At 38.7% G+C, this 13,018-nt stretch overlaps 2 protein-coding genes across 2 annotated transcripts in view; one reads left to right on the top strand and one right to left on the bottom strand.

Moving 5' to 3' along the window:
• Positions 1 to 4,323, top strand: part of LOC134854029 (tetratricopeptide repeat protein 7B-like) — a 30,690-nt gene extending 26,367 nt beyond the window's left edge. The window contains exons 13-17 of the mRNA XM_063870095.1: positions 227 to 501; positions 844 to 1,073; positions 3,018 to 3,122; positions 3,589 to 3,680; positions 3,947 to 4,323. Of these exons, the coding sequence (XP_063726165.1) occupies positions 227 to 501; positions 844 to 1,073; positions 3,018 to 3,122; positions 3,589 to 3,680; positions 3,947 to 4,079 (835 nt within the window). The 3' untranslated portion in view covers positions 4,080 to 4,323. The remainder of the gene's footprint in view (positions 1 to 226; positions 502 to 843; positions 1,074 to 3,017; positions 3,123 to 3,588; positions 3,681 to 3,946) is intronic.
• Positions 4,324 to 10,703: 6,380 nt separating this feature from the next.
• LOC134854721 (uncharacterized) lies at positions 10,704 to 11,186 on the bottom strand. The gene has a single exon (XM_063871076.1). It carries the CDS (start codon positions 11,184 to 11,186, stop codon positions 10,704 to 10,706), a length of 483 nt encoding a protein of 160 aa, XP_063727146.1.
• Positions 11,187 to 13,018: the final 1,832 nt, after the last annotated feature.

Raw genomic sequence — 13,018 nt, 5'->3', positions numbered from 1 at the left:
GGGTCATGTAGTGCAGACTTGTTGCGTTCTCTGTTCGACGTTTGATGTGAGTGCCAGCTTACATGTTGTAAAGCATGTGATGACTTTGGTAAAAGAGGCATTAGAAGCAAGCCATAGTTTAATCGAGCTCAATGCATTGTTGTCCGCGTCAGGCTGCTTATCCAAAAAGTATATTTTAGCGAAAGTATCATTCTTAGAGAATGGAAGCATGTTGTGATTGGTTTAGTGATGGCCAGTCTGTGACAGCAGCCAGCGTGGATCGGCAGCTGAGTGCTGCCAGTGTGGGCGGAGGAATGGGAGTGGGAGTGGGAGGGGGTGCTCCCACACTGACAGCCCAGAATACCCTGAACAGCACCCTGGGCAGATCGCAGGCGTCTGAGTTGTTCACTCTGAGGGTGAATAGTGCCTCGATAGATGGATGGAACACGGATGGTCAGATGAGTCGAAGTGGGGCTGCCGCTTCCATGAGTTTCCTCGACAACTACACCTTGAGTGAGGGAGGTTCGTGCTTCAATTTAACTCATTGAACCATTCAAGGGAGCCCCTTGGCTCCAAATTGTACCATTGTCTATGTAAATGCTCTCAAGAGAAAGTTCTGATGCTCATTGTTGAGATATCTGCTTGATTCGATCGGTAGACTACTCTATTTTTCATTTCTGTAGAGAACGCTCGTGTTAACTTGCATAATTTGCTACATATGAAAAATTCTCAAATTAGAGCAGAAATGTTCAAGCAGTTACATAGAAGACAGATGACTCAATTCCGATACCTGAATTTCTATTAATTATCGGTTTAAAGAACACCGGATTGAGTTCATTTGCAGTTGTAGCTGTTTTAATGCAGGCCTTGCTTCGTCTATGGACTCCCCGCGTCACAGCGGCAGCCACCAGATGGGAGGGGGAGGAGGCAACAGCATCGGAGTGTCCCCGGAAGACGATGTGAACCTGAACATCTGGATCGTGATGCTGGAGTTCTGTGTGAAGACTAATAACCACAAGCAGGCCAAGGACTGTCTGCAGGAGTTCACCAAGTGCATCAGGAGTGAGAGTGCAATGTACCACTACCATTATGCTGTGAGTTGCACTGCACGCTAACTCACTTCAACAATCACTCTCAAAATAATTGAACACTGTGAAGCAGCGCAACCTCCAGATTCGCTGGCCCCAAAGCTTCCGGTTTCTGTCCACTGTCGTTGCTTCTTATATCTGTTAAAGTGTTAATGCGCGAAGTGAAGACATTTTTTAAGGTCTTGACTGAATTTAAAAAGGTTTCAAGACATTTATTTTTAAGTCTCTAAAAAGATTTTTTTTTCTTAATTTTAGAAAAGTCATTATCCTTGAGGCGATTGTGTGTTTGTTGTATGTCGGCTATGATATATTTTTTAGATTAAATATTCATGCAACATGAAATATTCTTTAAAGTAACATTTGCTGGTCATGAACGTAGTGAATTTTAGGTCGTGATGGTTTTTTGTTCGTTTTTTTTCTCAGAAAAAGTCTTAAAGGTTGTTCACTTTCGATTTGTTAGAAGGAAGGTAAACTTCACTATCAAACAGCAGTGTAAATGGCTCAAAAAAAATATATACTTCTAATTTTGAAAAAGATTTTAGTAATCAGATTACCCAGCAAAATAAAAATTTTATATTGATCCAGTTTTCTCAAATTGGGTTAATTTTATCAAAGAAGAGTCAATGATAAATTATTTGTGAAATTCATGAGTTTTAATGGCATATTTTTTTTCGTTAATTTGCACATTTTTTGCACATCGAACGTTCACATGGTATCACTATTGCAGCCGAAATGGATCAGGCTGTAGGGCTAAAGTTCAAGTGAGAGCGCGTCCTCGCGCAATCCTTGACATCGCAAGGGATCGAATAAATGATCTGAAAACCTCAAAGTGAACTCCGTACCACTACGCTAAGCCCCTCTGTAAAGTTCAAAGTGATTTTTTAGCGTCTAGTAACATATTAATTAATCCAAATAGCTTGCCTCAAGACACTTTGGAATGGTTTGTGAGCAGTGTTAAATAGGCGCTCACGCGTTAGTAGGGCGTAATATACTGCGCGTTAATTGTCCCAAATCAGCCAAGTTGTCAATTTTTAAACCACTGTTACTTTACGAAAATTGATCATGACTGCTCGTATCAGGGCAAAAGGGCAAAGCTCTGAATGTGTCGACTGCCCATTAATTGGTCTCGAATAGTTTTTGGTATCTGAAATAATGACAAACTACAATTTTTAGGCTGGTGTTGTCAGGTTGTTAAAATTTGAGTCTTTTATGGAATTAATACGACCAATTAGCATGTCTCATTTCAATTTGAAACAATTATGAGTGCGGATTCGCCTCGCATAAATAATCCACTTATCAAAATATTATTCCAACAGCAAAGCCGCACTTTAGTCTAGTGTAAGCTTAATTGCACGGCAGTCCTAAGATTTTCGGATCGATGCCCATACGCAGTCAACTTTTCTAAAATGGGTCTGAATAAAAAAAACCGGGCGTATATATTCCTCACTTTCTTCGGAACAAAAGTGGAAACAGAAAAATATCTTATTTAATTTGAGATTAGGGTGTCAATATTTTTTCAGATGGAATAACAAGCTCCATTGAAAAGTGTTTAGAAGAAAAAAAAATAACGCAGCACAAATATATGTTTTATCCTTCCTTCGAAAATAGGAATAAATATTCCATCTTTTCTCAAAACAAAAGTTTATTTGAATGAAAAGAAAATAAAACGGATAAAAGCGAGAACCTTGTATCTATCATATACACAAAGTTTGGTTGTCGAGCAATTGAATTGTGCTGTACGTACCTGATTGATCGTAACTAGAATTATTGTTTTCGCCATATATGCGTTTTCGTAGTGCAAAGAAAACTTAAATTGCAAAGCGCTGATGTTGCGTGGCGTGGCTGGAAGTTTCAGGGGCAATCTCTGTTCTTAACTTAACAGCCCCTCAGCCAATTAACCTGTCCTATATTACATGTACACCTATGGTTTCAATGGTATTGCTGTTGCAGAATGGCATCTTGGCCGAAGAAGATGGCAACATGGAGGATAGCAAAAGTTTCTACAAACAGGCACTCGTGTTCAACCCACGTGCAGTAGATGCACGAGTTAGATTGGTGAGTTTAAATAACTGCTTAAAGATCAGTAGGCTTAAAATGACTAGTGTTGAATATCATCAAGTTCCACATTCGCTTAGGCTAAATAGTTTGGTTGCTAAGGCAAGGTCATGGCGTATATGTGCAGCAACACGAGGAGTGTTGTATCGTGTCCCGGATCCTAAGGGGGGAGGGGGACTCACGTTAAACAATATCCTAGGAATTGGGTCCTTATTTTTTGAAGAATAAGCTTTTTAACGTTGCTGGGATAATGTCTCAGTGTTTCTCATATGCAATGCTATACTGGCGTAATTGGCATGACTATGATCTCGAATGAGATAGTGTGTCAAGCGGGATTTAGCCGTACTTGGTATGAATTGTGCTGACACATCTGTTGTTGTTCTTTTCTTTGTTGTTGTTGTTCTTTTTGTTGCTGTTATTGTTTGTATCCGGAAGTGTCGATTGTGAGTATTGTGTGTGTTGATAGGCCACTTGTCTCATGAAGGAGGACTCTCTGGAGTGTGGGGAGAAGGTGTTGAGAGAGTGCATCCAATTGAACCCCTACGACGAGAAGAGCTGGCAAGTATCCCACAACACAGACACCATACCATACCATACCAAGATATGAGCACAAGAAATAAATCTCGTACAGCCGACTCAAATAAGTTTGCTTCCATGTGAAGTCTTGCTTCGGTTTTATGGCAACAAAAGGCGATCGAGACTAATGTCTTGTTGTAATAGCGAGCGTGAGGTCATTTTACGAAATCTACAAATTTGTCATTTCATCACTTGTGTTCGTGAGGTGCAGCTTCCCCTCTGTGTATAAGCTTGTTTCTGTTCTACAGGGGTTTGCTGGGAGAAATACTGAAGGAAAAGTGTGATGAAACAGGAGCGAGTGAGTGTATGAGAACTGCGTGCAATTTGGAACGAACAGCTCCCATCAAGTGTTTCGACACCTTCCTCAATTGGGCTATTTGAACAGAGCTTTCCTCATTTGCAAACAAAGATGCTCATATCCGTGCCAAAAGCACATCTTAGCCATGTGCTGTTGAATAAACGTGGGGGGGTCTCGCCAGGATGGGGATCACGAGAAGAAATTAGCGAGGAATGACAAGCAAACCTCTTAAATTGTATATTGAAATTTAAAATGCAATATAATGGTGAATTTTCCAAATTTTGATTCCAAAATTATTTAGTTTGCAATTTAGCGTCGGTAAATGAATTATTTTTTTGACCAGCTGAAGTGTAAAATGATCCACAAATGGTTACATAATTGCATCATTTTAATCGACCCTAGCATAAGTGATCTGTTATTTGGATCGCACTCTTTTTCGAGCTCATAAACTGTTAATGAACGGAGTGGAGTGAATTAGGACGTCCGTTTTTTCATGGCATTTTTTCTATTGGTCATTCACATGCTTCGCTTCCATTTTGCCGTTTTTATTTTTTGATGAAGGGACAAAAAATTGAAGGACAATGGAAATGGGACAAAAAGTATCGGCTTTGATACTGCTTCGCAAGTTTTATTTCGATGCTCTATTTATTAGCATTCCAATGTTTGAATTGGGATGTTTTTCTCAGAAGGAACTTTGTTTAAGACAACATCAAGACGAAGATAGGAAAACTACGGCAGATCAATTTTTTTGACATTAAAAAAGTTGTTTTTTGCGACTTTCGTGTAGTTTGTCATACTATATTCCATTTGTTTCGCAAGTGGTGCGAGCTTCTCTTCGCCGCTGTGTTGAAACTGATAAAAATTTCCATAACAAATTTTGATTGATTACACTAGCGTCAGCTTAGTGTATTACTAGCTAAAAACCTTTTTTTTTCTAAGCTAAATCGCAAATAGTGGTGCCACTTTTGGGGCACCTTTACAGCTTTTTGATAGAATGTGCTTTGACATTCGAATAGTAATAAGTTAACATAGTTGATGCATTTTAAATTCATCAAAGAACCAAAAAAAAGCCATGTTTCAGACAACATAACAATAATATAAACACGATTTCCGAAATTTTCTAGCTCAATATATCTCGCCATTTTTGTAATGCATAATTTTTTACATAATGTGGCTCTATGCTTTTCGATTTGTTACATGCAAAGTTAGTGTGGATGCGTTCAGTTTGTTATATTCCAAATTTTTACTTGCGAAATTGTGTCTATTTGTATTTGGTGCCCATTTTGCTGAATTGCCTTGGCCATTTATTAGCATTTGTAGCTGCTTCATTCCTGACTTGTGTTTGTCGATGGTTGAGCGTGCGTGGCTGAGTATTTAGTGCGTGAGACTCTAAATCTATATTTTGCAGTAGATCGCAGATCGATTCCTACACCTAGCCGAATATTTACTAATTCGAGGCTTATGCCTACTTTTTCTTGGTGCACTTTCTAGAGCTGCTTTTTGTCGTGTTCGCGCTACTGTTTGCGAACCCAAGCTTAGCCGCTGTGTTAAAGTTGTCCATGGTTACACTAGCGATAAGCAGGGGCGTATTGCACCCGAGTACTAGACTTTTTCCCCTTAAAAAACTTAGTTCACTAAAGCTAGTTCGAAATGGCAAAGTTACAAATTTGCATCTTACGGGCTAGAGCTTGCTTTGTAATGGTAGATGAAAGATTTTTTTGTATTGTTCTTAACCGAAAATATTTAGGCTATTTTTCAGTTGGTTAAATTTGGGCCTATGTATATTTTTTTACTTGCTTCCTGTCGTTTTTTGACATTAATTGACAAGTTATATTTGAAATTTTAAAAAGCTCTTCTCTGATCTTTTTTGAAAAATGTTGACAAAATCATAACCATTTTTTCGAATTTGGAGAAAAGCTCGGTTTTGAGTAAAGCTTGGTTCAGATAATTTACTCGATACTAAATGAGCGGTCTGCTCTTCTTATCGTATTCTTTTTTAATCGGAAGTCAGGGTTTATTCGCATTTTTGGTATAAATTTCAATCATTTTTTTCCATAAATTTTTGTAGAACGCTAATTTCTCTAAGCAAAAGGTTTTATTTTAGGAGGCGGGAAGTGCTATCAGAACACAATTTGCCGTTAAAGTTTTTCGATTATTTATTCGCTCGTAATTTTCTTAATTTCTTTTTATATCAAATTAACTATTTAGTTCATGTTCGCTTATTGTTTCTAGTACATTTAATATTTTCCTCTCGTTTTGTATGGTGTTTTTTCTTTTTTATATTCAAATGTACGCAGTTAAATGTATTTAAGGTGTCTCGTTTTAATACCTACCAAAACTTTCTGATAGCAAAAAAAAATGAAATAGGTGACAGTTCTTTTGCTGGAGTTTTTCTCTTTTTTTTTATCTAGTTCAGAGCAACTCTTCGCCTTAATTTTCCGTGATGTCTGAGAATTTGAATTGCTAATCGATTCAAATTAATAGCACACTGATTTTTTTACACAATGTGGGATTTTTTAAAAGCAGAAATGGTATGTCTGCTTTTTACCCTTGCGATAAGCAAGGGTATTGCAATCGGTTACTATAGATTTTTTTTCCCGTAAAAACTTGTACGCAAAATAGTAATTTTAGAAGGAGTGGTAAATTCAACTGCTGAAGTTCTGGAAATTCAAATAAAACTACAATCATTTAACTAGTAATTAGCTTAAAACTGTTTCAGGTTGTATTTAATTTTTCAAAAAATATTTCTCCAATTTTTTTTAGGGTTCGTGTTTTTGTCCTAGTTTCGGTTGGCTCATTTTCCGTTTTTTAAAACGCATATTATTGTATCTGGTAGGGTTTTAAATGGATTAGTTTTCAGGGCATTGGTTTTGTTCCATTTTAAACAGATTTTTTTATTAAAACTGTGAGTTTAGTATTTTGTAAATTTATCAAGCTGATTTTGCGTATTTTTTTGAAATATATAAACAGTTTGTTATTTTGGCTTATTCAACTCATATTGCGTAATTTCGAGGGCAAAAGTATTCGTATAGGATTATGTGCTTCAGTATGGATAGGTTAAAAAAACTTGTAAAACATCATGTAATTTTTTATGACAATCCAAAATTTGTTGCTGCTCGGTGAATGAGTTCTTATTGTTTTTAAGGTTGTTTATGAACGTCATCCGATACCACCATAAAGTTTTGGAGGTGCAGTTTTTTCGAGTTATATTTTCAAGCTATTTTTTCAACTTAATTTTTCAGATTTTTTTTGACTTCTCTATTTTTTTCCACTGACTGTATTGTAGAGCGATTCGAAGTTTTTCAAGCTAGTTCAATACCTGGCTGTTGTGTTCTGCCACAAGTTTTTATCAAATTGACTTTCAATTTAAAAGAAACATTTGAAAATTTTGGGTGTTTTCTGGCGTTTTGTCAATTATTTATTCTATTTGGTGGATTTGTGTATAAAAATACAGAAGCCACCGATATAACAATTACCCAAGCTTTGCCTCTGTGTAAAAATACCACATTTAGATTCTTTGTTTGGACCATTTATCCTGGTTTCATCTGCTTAGTTACCTCTTGATAATTTTTCAGCCTTTTCAATGCTAGCTGTTGTGTTCCGCCACAGGTTTCATCAAAATGAATTTGATTTTGAGACAAACTCTTGGAAATTTCGGGTCTCCTATTTTGGCTTCTTTTTGCATTTTTTTTTGGTTCGATGGCTTTCGTATCGGAAGTGGTGCGAAGCTCATCTTCGTCTCTGTGTAGAAATATTTGGACTCACCCTTATGAAAAAATAACCTTCATTTATTTAATCACAAAGAGTCTAATGATCACAATGTCGTTTTTAGGTAACCATGTAAATAATACTCGCTCTCTGCCTGTTTTTCATTGGCGTATTAGAATAATGGCAAACCAAGAACCCATTACAGTATCTTCGCAAGAAGCAACAGGAATGGCCAATCGTCCTGTAAATTCAGCATCGGGTGGCGCGACCAATCGACCTCGAGGAGCGGACATCCCCAATGTCACAGCTGCTGACAGACAAGTCATGAATCAAGTTTGGAAAGAAGCAAACCAGAAATACGGAGTTCCTATTTGTATTGGATCCTGCGCGGGGATATATTCTCTCGGGCGATTTAAAATAATCAAAAGCTCTGGCTGGAAACTTTTGCCTTATTATATTGGGACTGTTTTTATGTCGTCGATGACAGGGAAGTTCTTGGCCAGGGACAGAATGGCTCTGGAATTGAGTAGACTGGACACCCCTTTGGGGAGATATATCAAGGATAACTTGAATGTGAAGCCATCTCACGATTTTTCACTGAAGTCTGACACTCTCCAAAGTGAATTGCAAATGCAAAAGCCAGTCATACAAGAAACATGGGATACCCCCACACCCTTAGCTCCCAAAGAAGAAGCCTTTAGAAAACCAATTACTGTTATGGGCAAAGAAGTTGTCATAAACCCTGAAAAGACTAAACCAAAGCGGTACAATAAATATGGAGATGAAATTATGGAGTAAATTTGAAGCGCATTTTTAGAACTCCTCGTCTTTAAATAAAAAATGAAGGCACATGAGAGCGCGTAAGGACAGGCAGAACAGCTCGGATACAGAAACTGTATCAATATTTTGCCTTGTTTTCAGGTCTTCAGTCGCAAATAGTCAATTGCAGTCCTTCTTTTTCAGATGGTGCTGCAGATATGAACCGAACTTTCTGATTCTCAAATTAAGGTACAATGAGCGGGGTCTCTAAAACAGTGTAAATTATAAATTATACCTCAGCTGGCTCGCTACAAAATGAGGGTCCCCAGACGCTGAAGGATCCATTCAATTGAACATTTCAAAAATATTTTTAATGCCAAACGTCCACATGGTGGATTTACTTCACTGCCAAGAAAATACTAAATCATTATTAAATTTATTTGGCTAGGTTTATTTTTTTGTGGATAGTTTTAAAAAAAAACAAGCTCTTTGAATACACCCGCTAATAATTTGTGACCCCACCAATGATCGAATGGAAGGTGGGAATCCTGAGCACCTGATAGTAGCTAACATGCCACAAATCACAGCTGCGGACTTGAGAGTCATTTGGCAAGTTGGGAAAGAAGAGAACGTAAAATTCGGATATATTTGATATGGTTCCTGTCTTAGTACTTATTAAAAATTGATTCACCAAGTTTTTGTTTATATTTCAGTATAAAGTCTACGCTTTCCATCAGCAAGCACTATCAATTAAGAACGTACTCTTTATAGGTTAACTACTTAATACTTTCTTTCTCATCAATGTGAAAAACAAGATAATGAAACTTGTTTATTTCGGAGTACTTTCGGCTATACAGCCATCATCAGCACTGAAAAACAAAGTTTGACATAAAGCAAACCACAAAAACCAAACACAGAAACAAAATACAAAAACACAGAAGAGATTCCAGCCAAATGACTCTGGGACAAAAAAAATCTCCAGTTGCTCACAGCTTCAGCGTCAGCTGCCTGCTTCTGTGTTCTTCGCGCGTGTTCAGCTGCGGCTTCCGCTTGGCAATGTACAAAGCCTCCAAATTAAGTTGTTTACCAGTGTCATGAGCAGAGTCTAGAACTTCAGCACGTAAATCTTCTGTGTTTCCCAGGCAATCTCGAAAATGCTTTCCAACTGGACTGTCTGGTTTCGAATGTTCTTCTTGTCAAGTCGTCAAATGCCGGCTTGTTTGGCCCACATAGCTCGATTGACATCCAGGACAACGGATTTCGTAAACGACACGACTGCAAATTTCATTCGGAATAGGCGTCTTGAGCGAAGGAAGCGCTGTTTTCAGCTTTCTGGTGGTAAACACGATGTTAGAGGGAACCACGCCACGAACGCTGCGTGCAAACCTGTCAGAAATAGATCCTCTGTACTGCATGATAATTGTTGCTCGCTCGCGTTTTTCGTTCCGTTCCTTGGGCGCAACCATTTCCTCAGGAGCACTTGCACATAGTTTGGTAAGGGTATCATAGACGACTGGATTGTAGAAACTAGGCGGATACTGGTTGTTCTCCCACGCCAGTTTCGTCTTCTCCAATGCATCATGAAAACTGCTCCACTGAGAGGTGGTGTTGTTCAGTCTGTGGACAGTACCTGTATGATGTTAGTTTTGTAGTGCGTAGATGCACAGGCATGAAAGGACATCAGCAAACTTGTATCCGTTGGTTTCTGATACCAGGTCGTCTCAACGATGCCTGCTGAGGTTCTTGTCATCAAAATATCCAGAAAAGGAATAGAGTCATTTTTCTCCAACTCGACCGTAAACTCCAGAGCTGGGTGAAGAGTGTTAGCTTGCTTCAGAATATCCTCCACTGCCTGAGCGCGAGCTGTACGGATGGTATTATCTACATATCTCCGGAACACTTTAGCCTCTGGTATGCAAGAAAGAGGGGGTGCTAACCGACGATATACATCCACAGAACCATGGGCGCTTGGACTCGGCTATCTCGTTGACTTCTTTGACCGAGAGAGGAGTGCACTTCCTGTGAAACCAAGCCGAACAGGATGCACAGCGAACTGAGGAGCCCCGCCATTGACCTTCAGCTTGCATTTGCCACAATCATTATGTCTTGGTGGAGCGGCTAGTGTGCGTGACTTCGTTGGGTTTTCCTGCCAGCTGTGGTTCGTACTCCTTTAACCACGGGTTAGCTAAAATTACCGCAAGGCGGGAACCCATCGCCACTCCGTCTTTCTGGACATACCACTATCCGCAAGCTAAAAATTCGATGTCAGTGACCGCTAGTCTCATTAGCTGCATGAAAGTGGACTTGTCCATAGGTGGTTTTTCTTCTAGATTGTACGCTTTGCCAGCAGCAATGTTAATTGCTTCCAAGACGGGTACGTTCGTGTACAGACTTTTTACATCCATAGAAAAAACCACATTATCTTCTTCAATTTGGTCTTCGCACAGGATCTTCTTCATCTCCGCGATCGATGTTTCAATATTGGCGTAATGTTTCAAAGTGGCGTAACAGCTGCCCGGCAGAGACAGCACTGGTCTCAGTGGCGTCTCTGGCTTATGAACCTTGGCTAAACCGTACAGACGAGGCGGAGTACCTCCTGTGGAGTGTACGTCGTCATAGAAGGCTTGCGACACACGGTTCGCCTTCAGCAACGACAATAGCTCTTTGTTGAACTGATCTTCTATCTTCACGGCGAAGGGCTTCCCTCTCACTGGCACTTTCATCTCAAATTGCCGTCCATTGAGGATATCCAAGAGTCGTTTGTTGTAATCAAATTCACTCATGAGGCAATATCCCGAACCTTTAATAAAAGGAACTGCTTTCACTTCTTTCGACTTGAGAAATTGATTGACCTTCGAGATAAGCCGATCAGGACGTTACTTCTTGGCGCTGTTCTCATATCCCACTACTTTACTGTTTAGGTCGTTAATTCTTCAGGAGTAGCACCTGATGATTTCGCTTTTCTCAGGAAAGTATCGAAGTCGGCCAGAAAATGGGTTTCGTTGAACTTGTCGTTGATCGCATGCTTCATTCCCAGTGACAAGATGTCTACAACATAACTCGGTGAGTCCAACGTTCCAACCACTTTGACAGTTACCCAGCCGCATGGAGCGGTTTTCCCTGTTTTTCCGATAGCATTTCGATTTTATTCGAATGTCTGCCTCTGATTTTGGTATTGATTTTCCACAATAACTGTCTGGTGCAAAAACACGCGGACTCTCTGAGGGTCTCAATCAATCGTGACGAAAAAGCAGCGTGCATGACTTTCAGGTTGTCTTCTTTCGGAGACAGTTGCTTGATGGTCTCGGTCAGTTCTCTTCTCAGAAGCCTCCGCTAGAAATTGTGTACCAATGTGCGTTCAAAGCATCCATTCTCCGGTACTCTCAATTTAAGAAAGCTCGGTATCACGTCGTTCTTCAGGCAATTCTCAAGAAACCGCTGGCGAGACAGCAGCTCTGACTTTGCGCAGTGACTTTTGATACTTCAGTCAAAAAATCCAGTGTCCGTACCCAGTTAATAACTTCTTGAAAAGTTCCCATGGTAACAACATTGATAAAGAGCAACTACTTTCTTTTTTATCGCTGTGAAAAACTTTTTCTTATCGCTGTGAAAAACAAGATAATGAAACTTGTTTTTTTTTCGGAGTACTTTCGGCTATACAGCTATCATCAGCACTGAAAAACATGAAGTTTGACATAAAGCAAACCACAAAAACCAAACACATAGAAACACAATACAAAAACACACAGAAGAGATTCCAGCCAGATGACTCTGGGACAAATAAACTCGGGACAAACTGGGACAAATTAACTAGTAAATTTACTACATCTTGAATTATTTGATTAACCGTGTGATTTTATTAACAACGGTCATAATTTGAGCATATCTACATTTTTAATACAGTTTTCTCGATAGCTAATGTTTATGTTAGTTGTGATTTTATCTGCTCCCAATTGATCTTTCAGATTGTGCATAACAAAAATAATTTTTCTTCGGGTTGTTTTTCCCCGCAAAGTCAGTCGTCACAATCATCGGAAAGGTTCGATTGATATATATTTTTAAAGCATTTCCAGGCGTAAATCAAAGTGAATTGAAAAATTTCAAGTAGTTTACTCAGTTTCGAGGTCTTCAAATAAGTTTACAATAGTCTTATTTTCATAATTCAAGAGTTTTTGGTTTGTTCCTAGTAAAATTAAATTTCGAAGTGTTACTTCCAGCTTCTTCAAGATTAAATGAGATTAAAAAATAGATTTCTTATGTCTTTTCATTTTTCGAGGAAACTAATGTCGATAATACTTAAATTAGTATTACTATCGATCATGCCTAAGTTCTTCAGCCTACTTTATTGTTCTGACCATTGAAAAAGGGGAGGATTTTTGTATTCGGGTGTCTTAGTTTTTTTTCCACGCACAATCAAGTACTACTGAAATGGGTTGAGTAATATATCACATTTTAAAGCCCTTTCAGTCGTGGTTCGAACGACATTTTAAAAAATTGAATTTAATTCAGTTTCAAAAAAATAATTTTGAATTTTTTTGTTTCGTGTTATTTCGAG

This window comes from Symsagittifera roscoffensis, chromosome 9, assembly GCF_963678635.1.
Source record: "Symsagittifera roscoffensis chromosome 9, txSymRosc1.1, whole genome shotgun sequence".
NCBI lineage: Eukaryota > Metazoa > Xenacoelomorpha > Acoela > Convolutidae > Symsagittifera > Symsagittifera roscoffensis.
The sequence above is the reverse complement of the archived record's forward strand: the minus strand, read 5'-3'. Positions and strand labels throughout refer to the sequence as shown.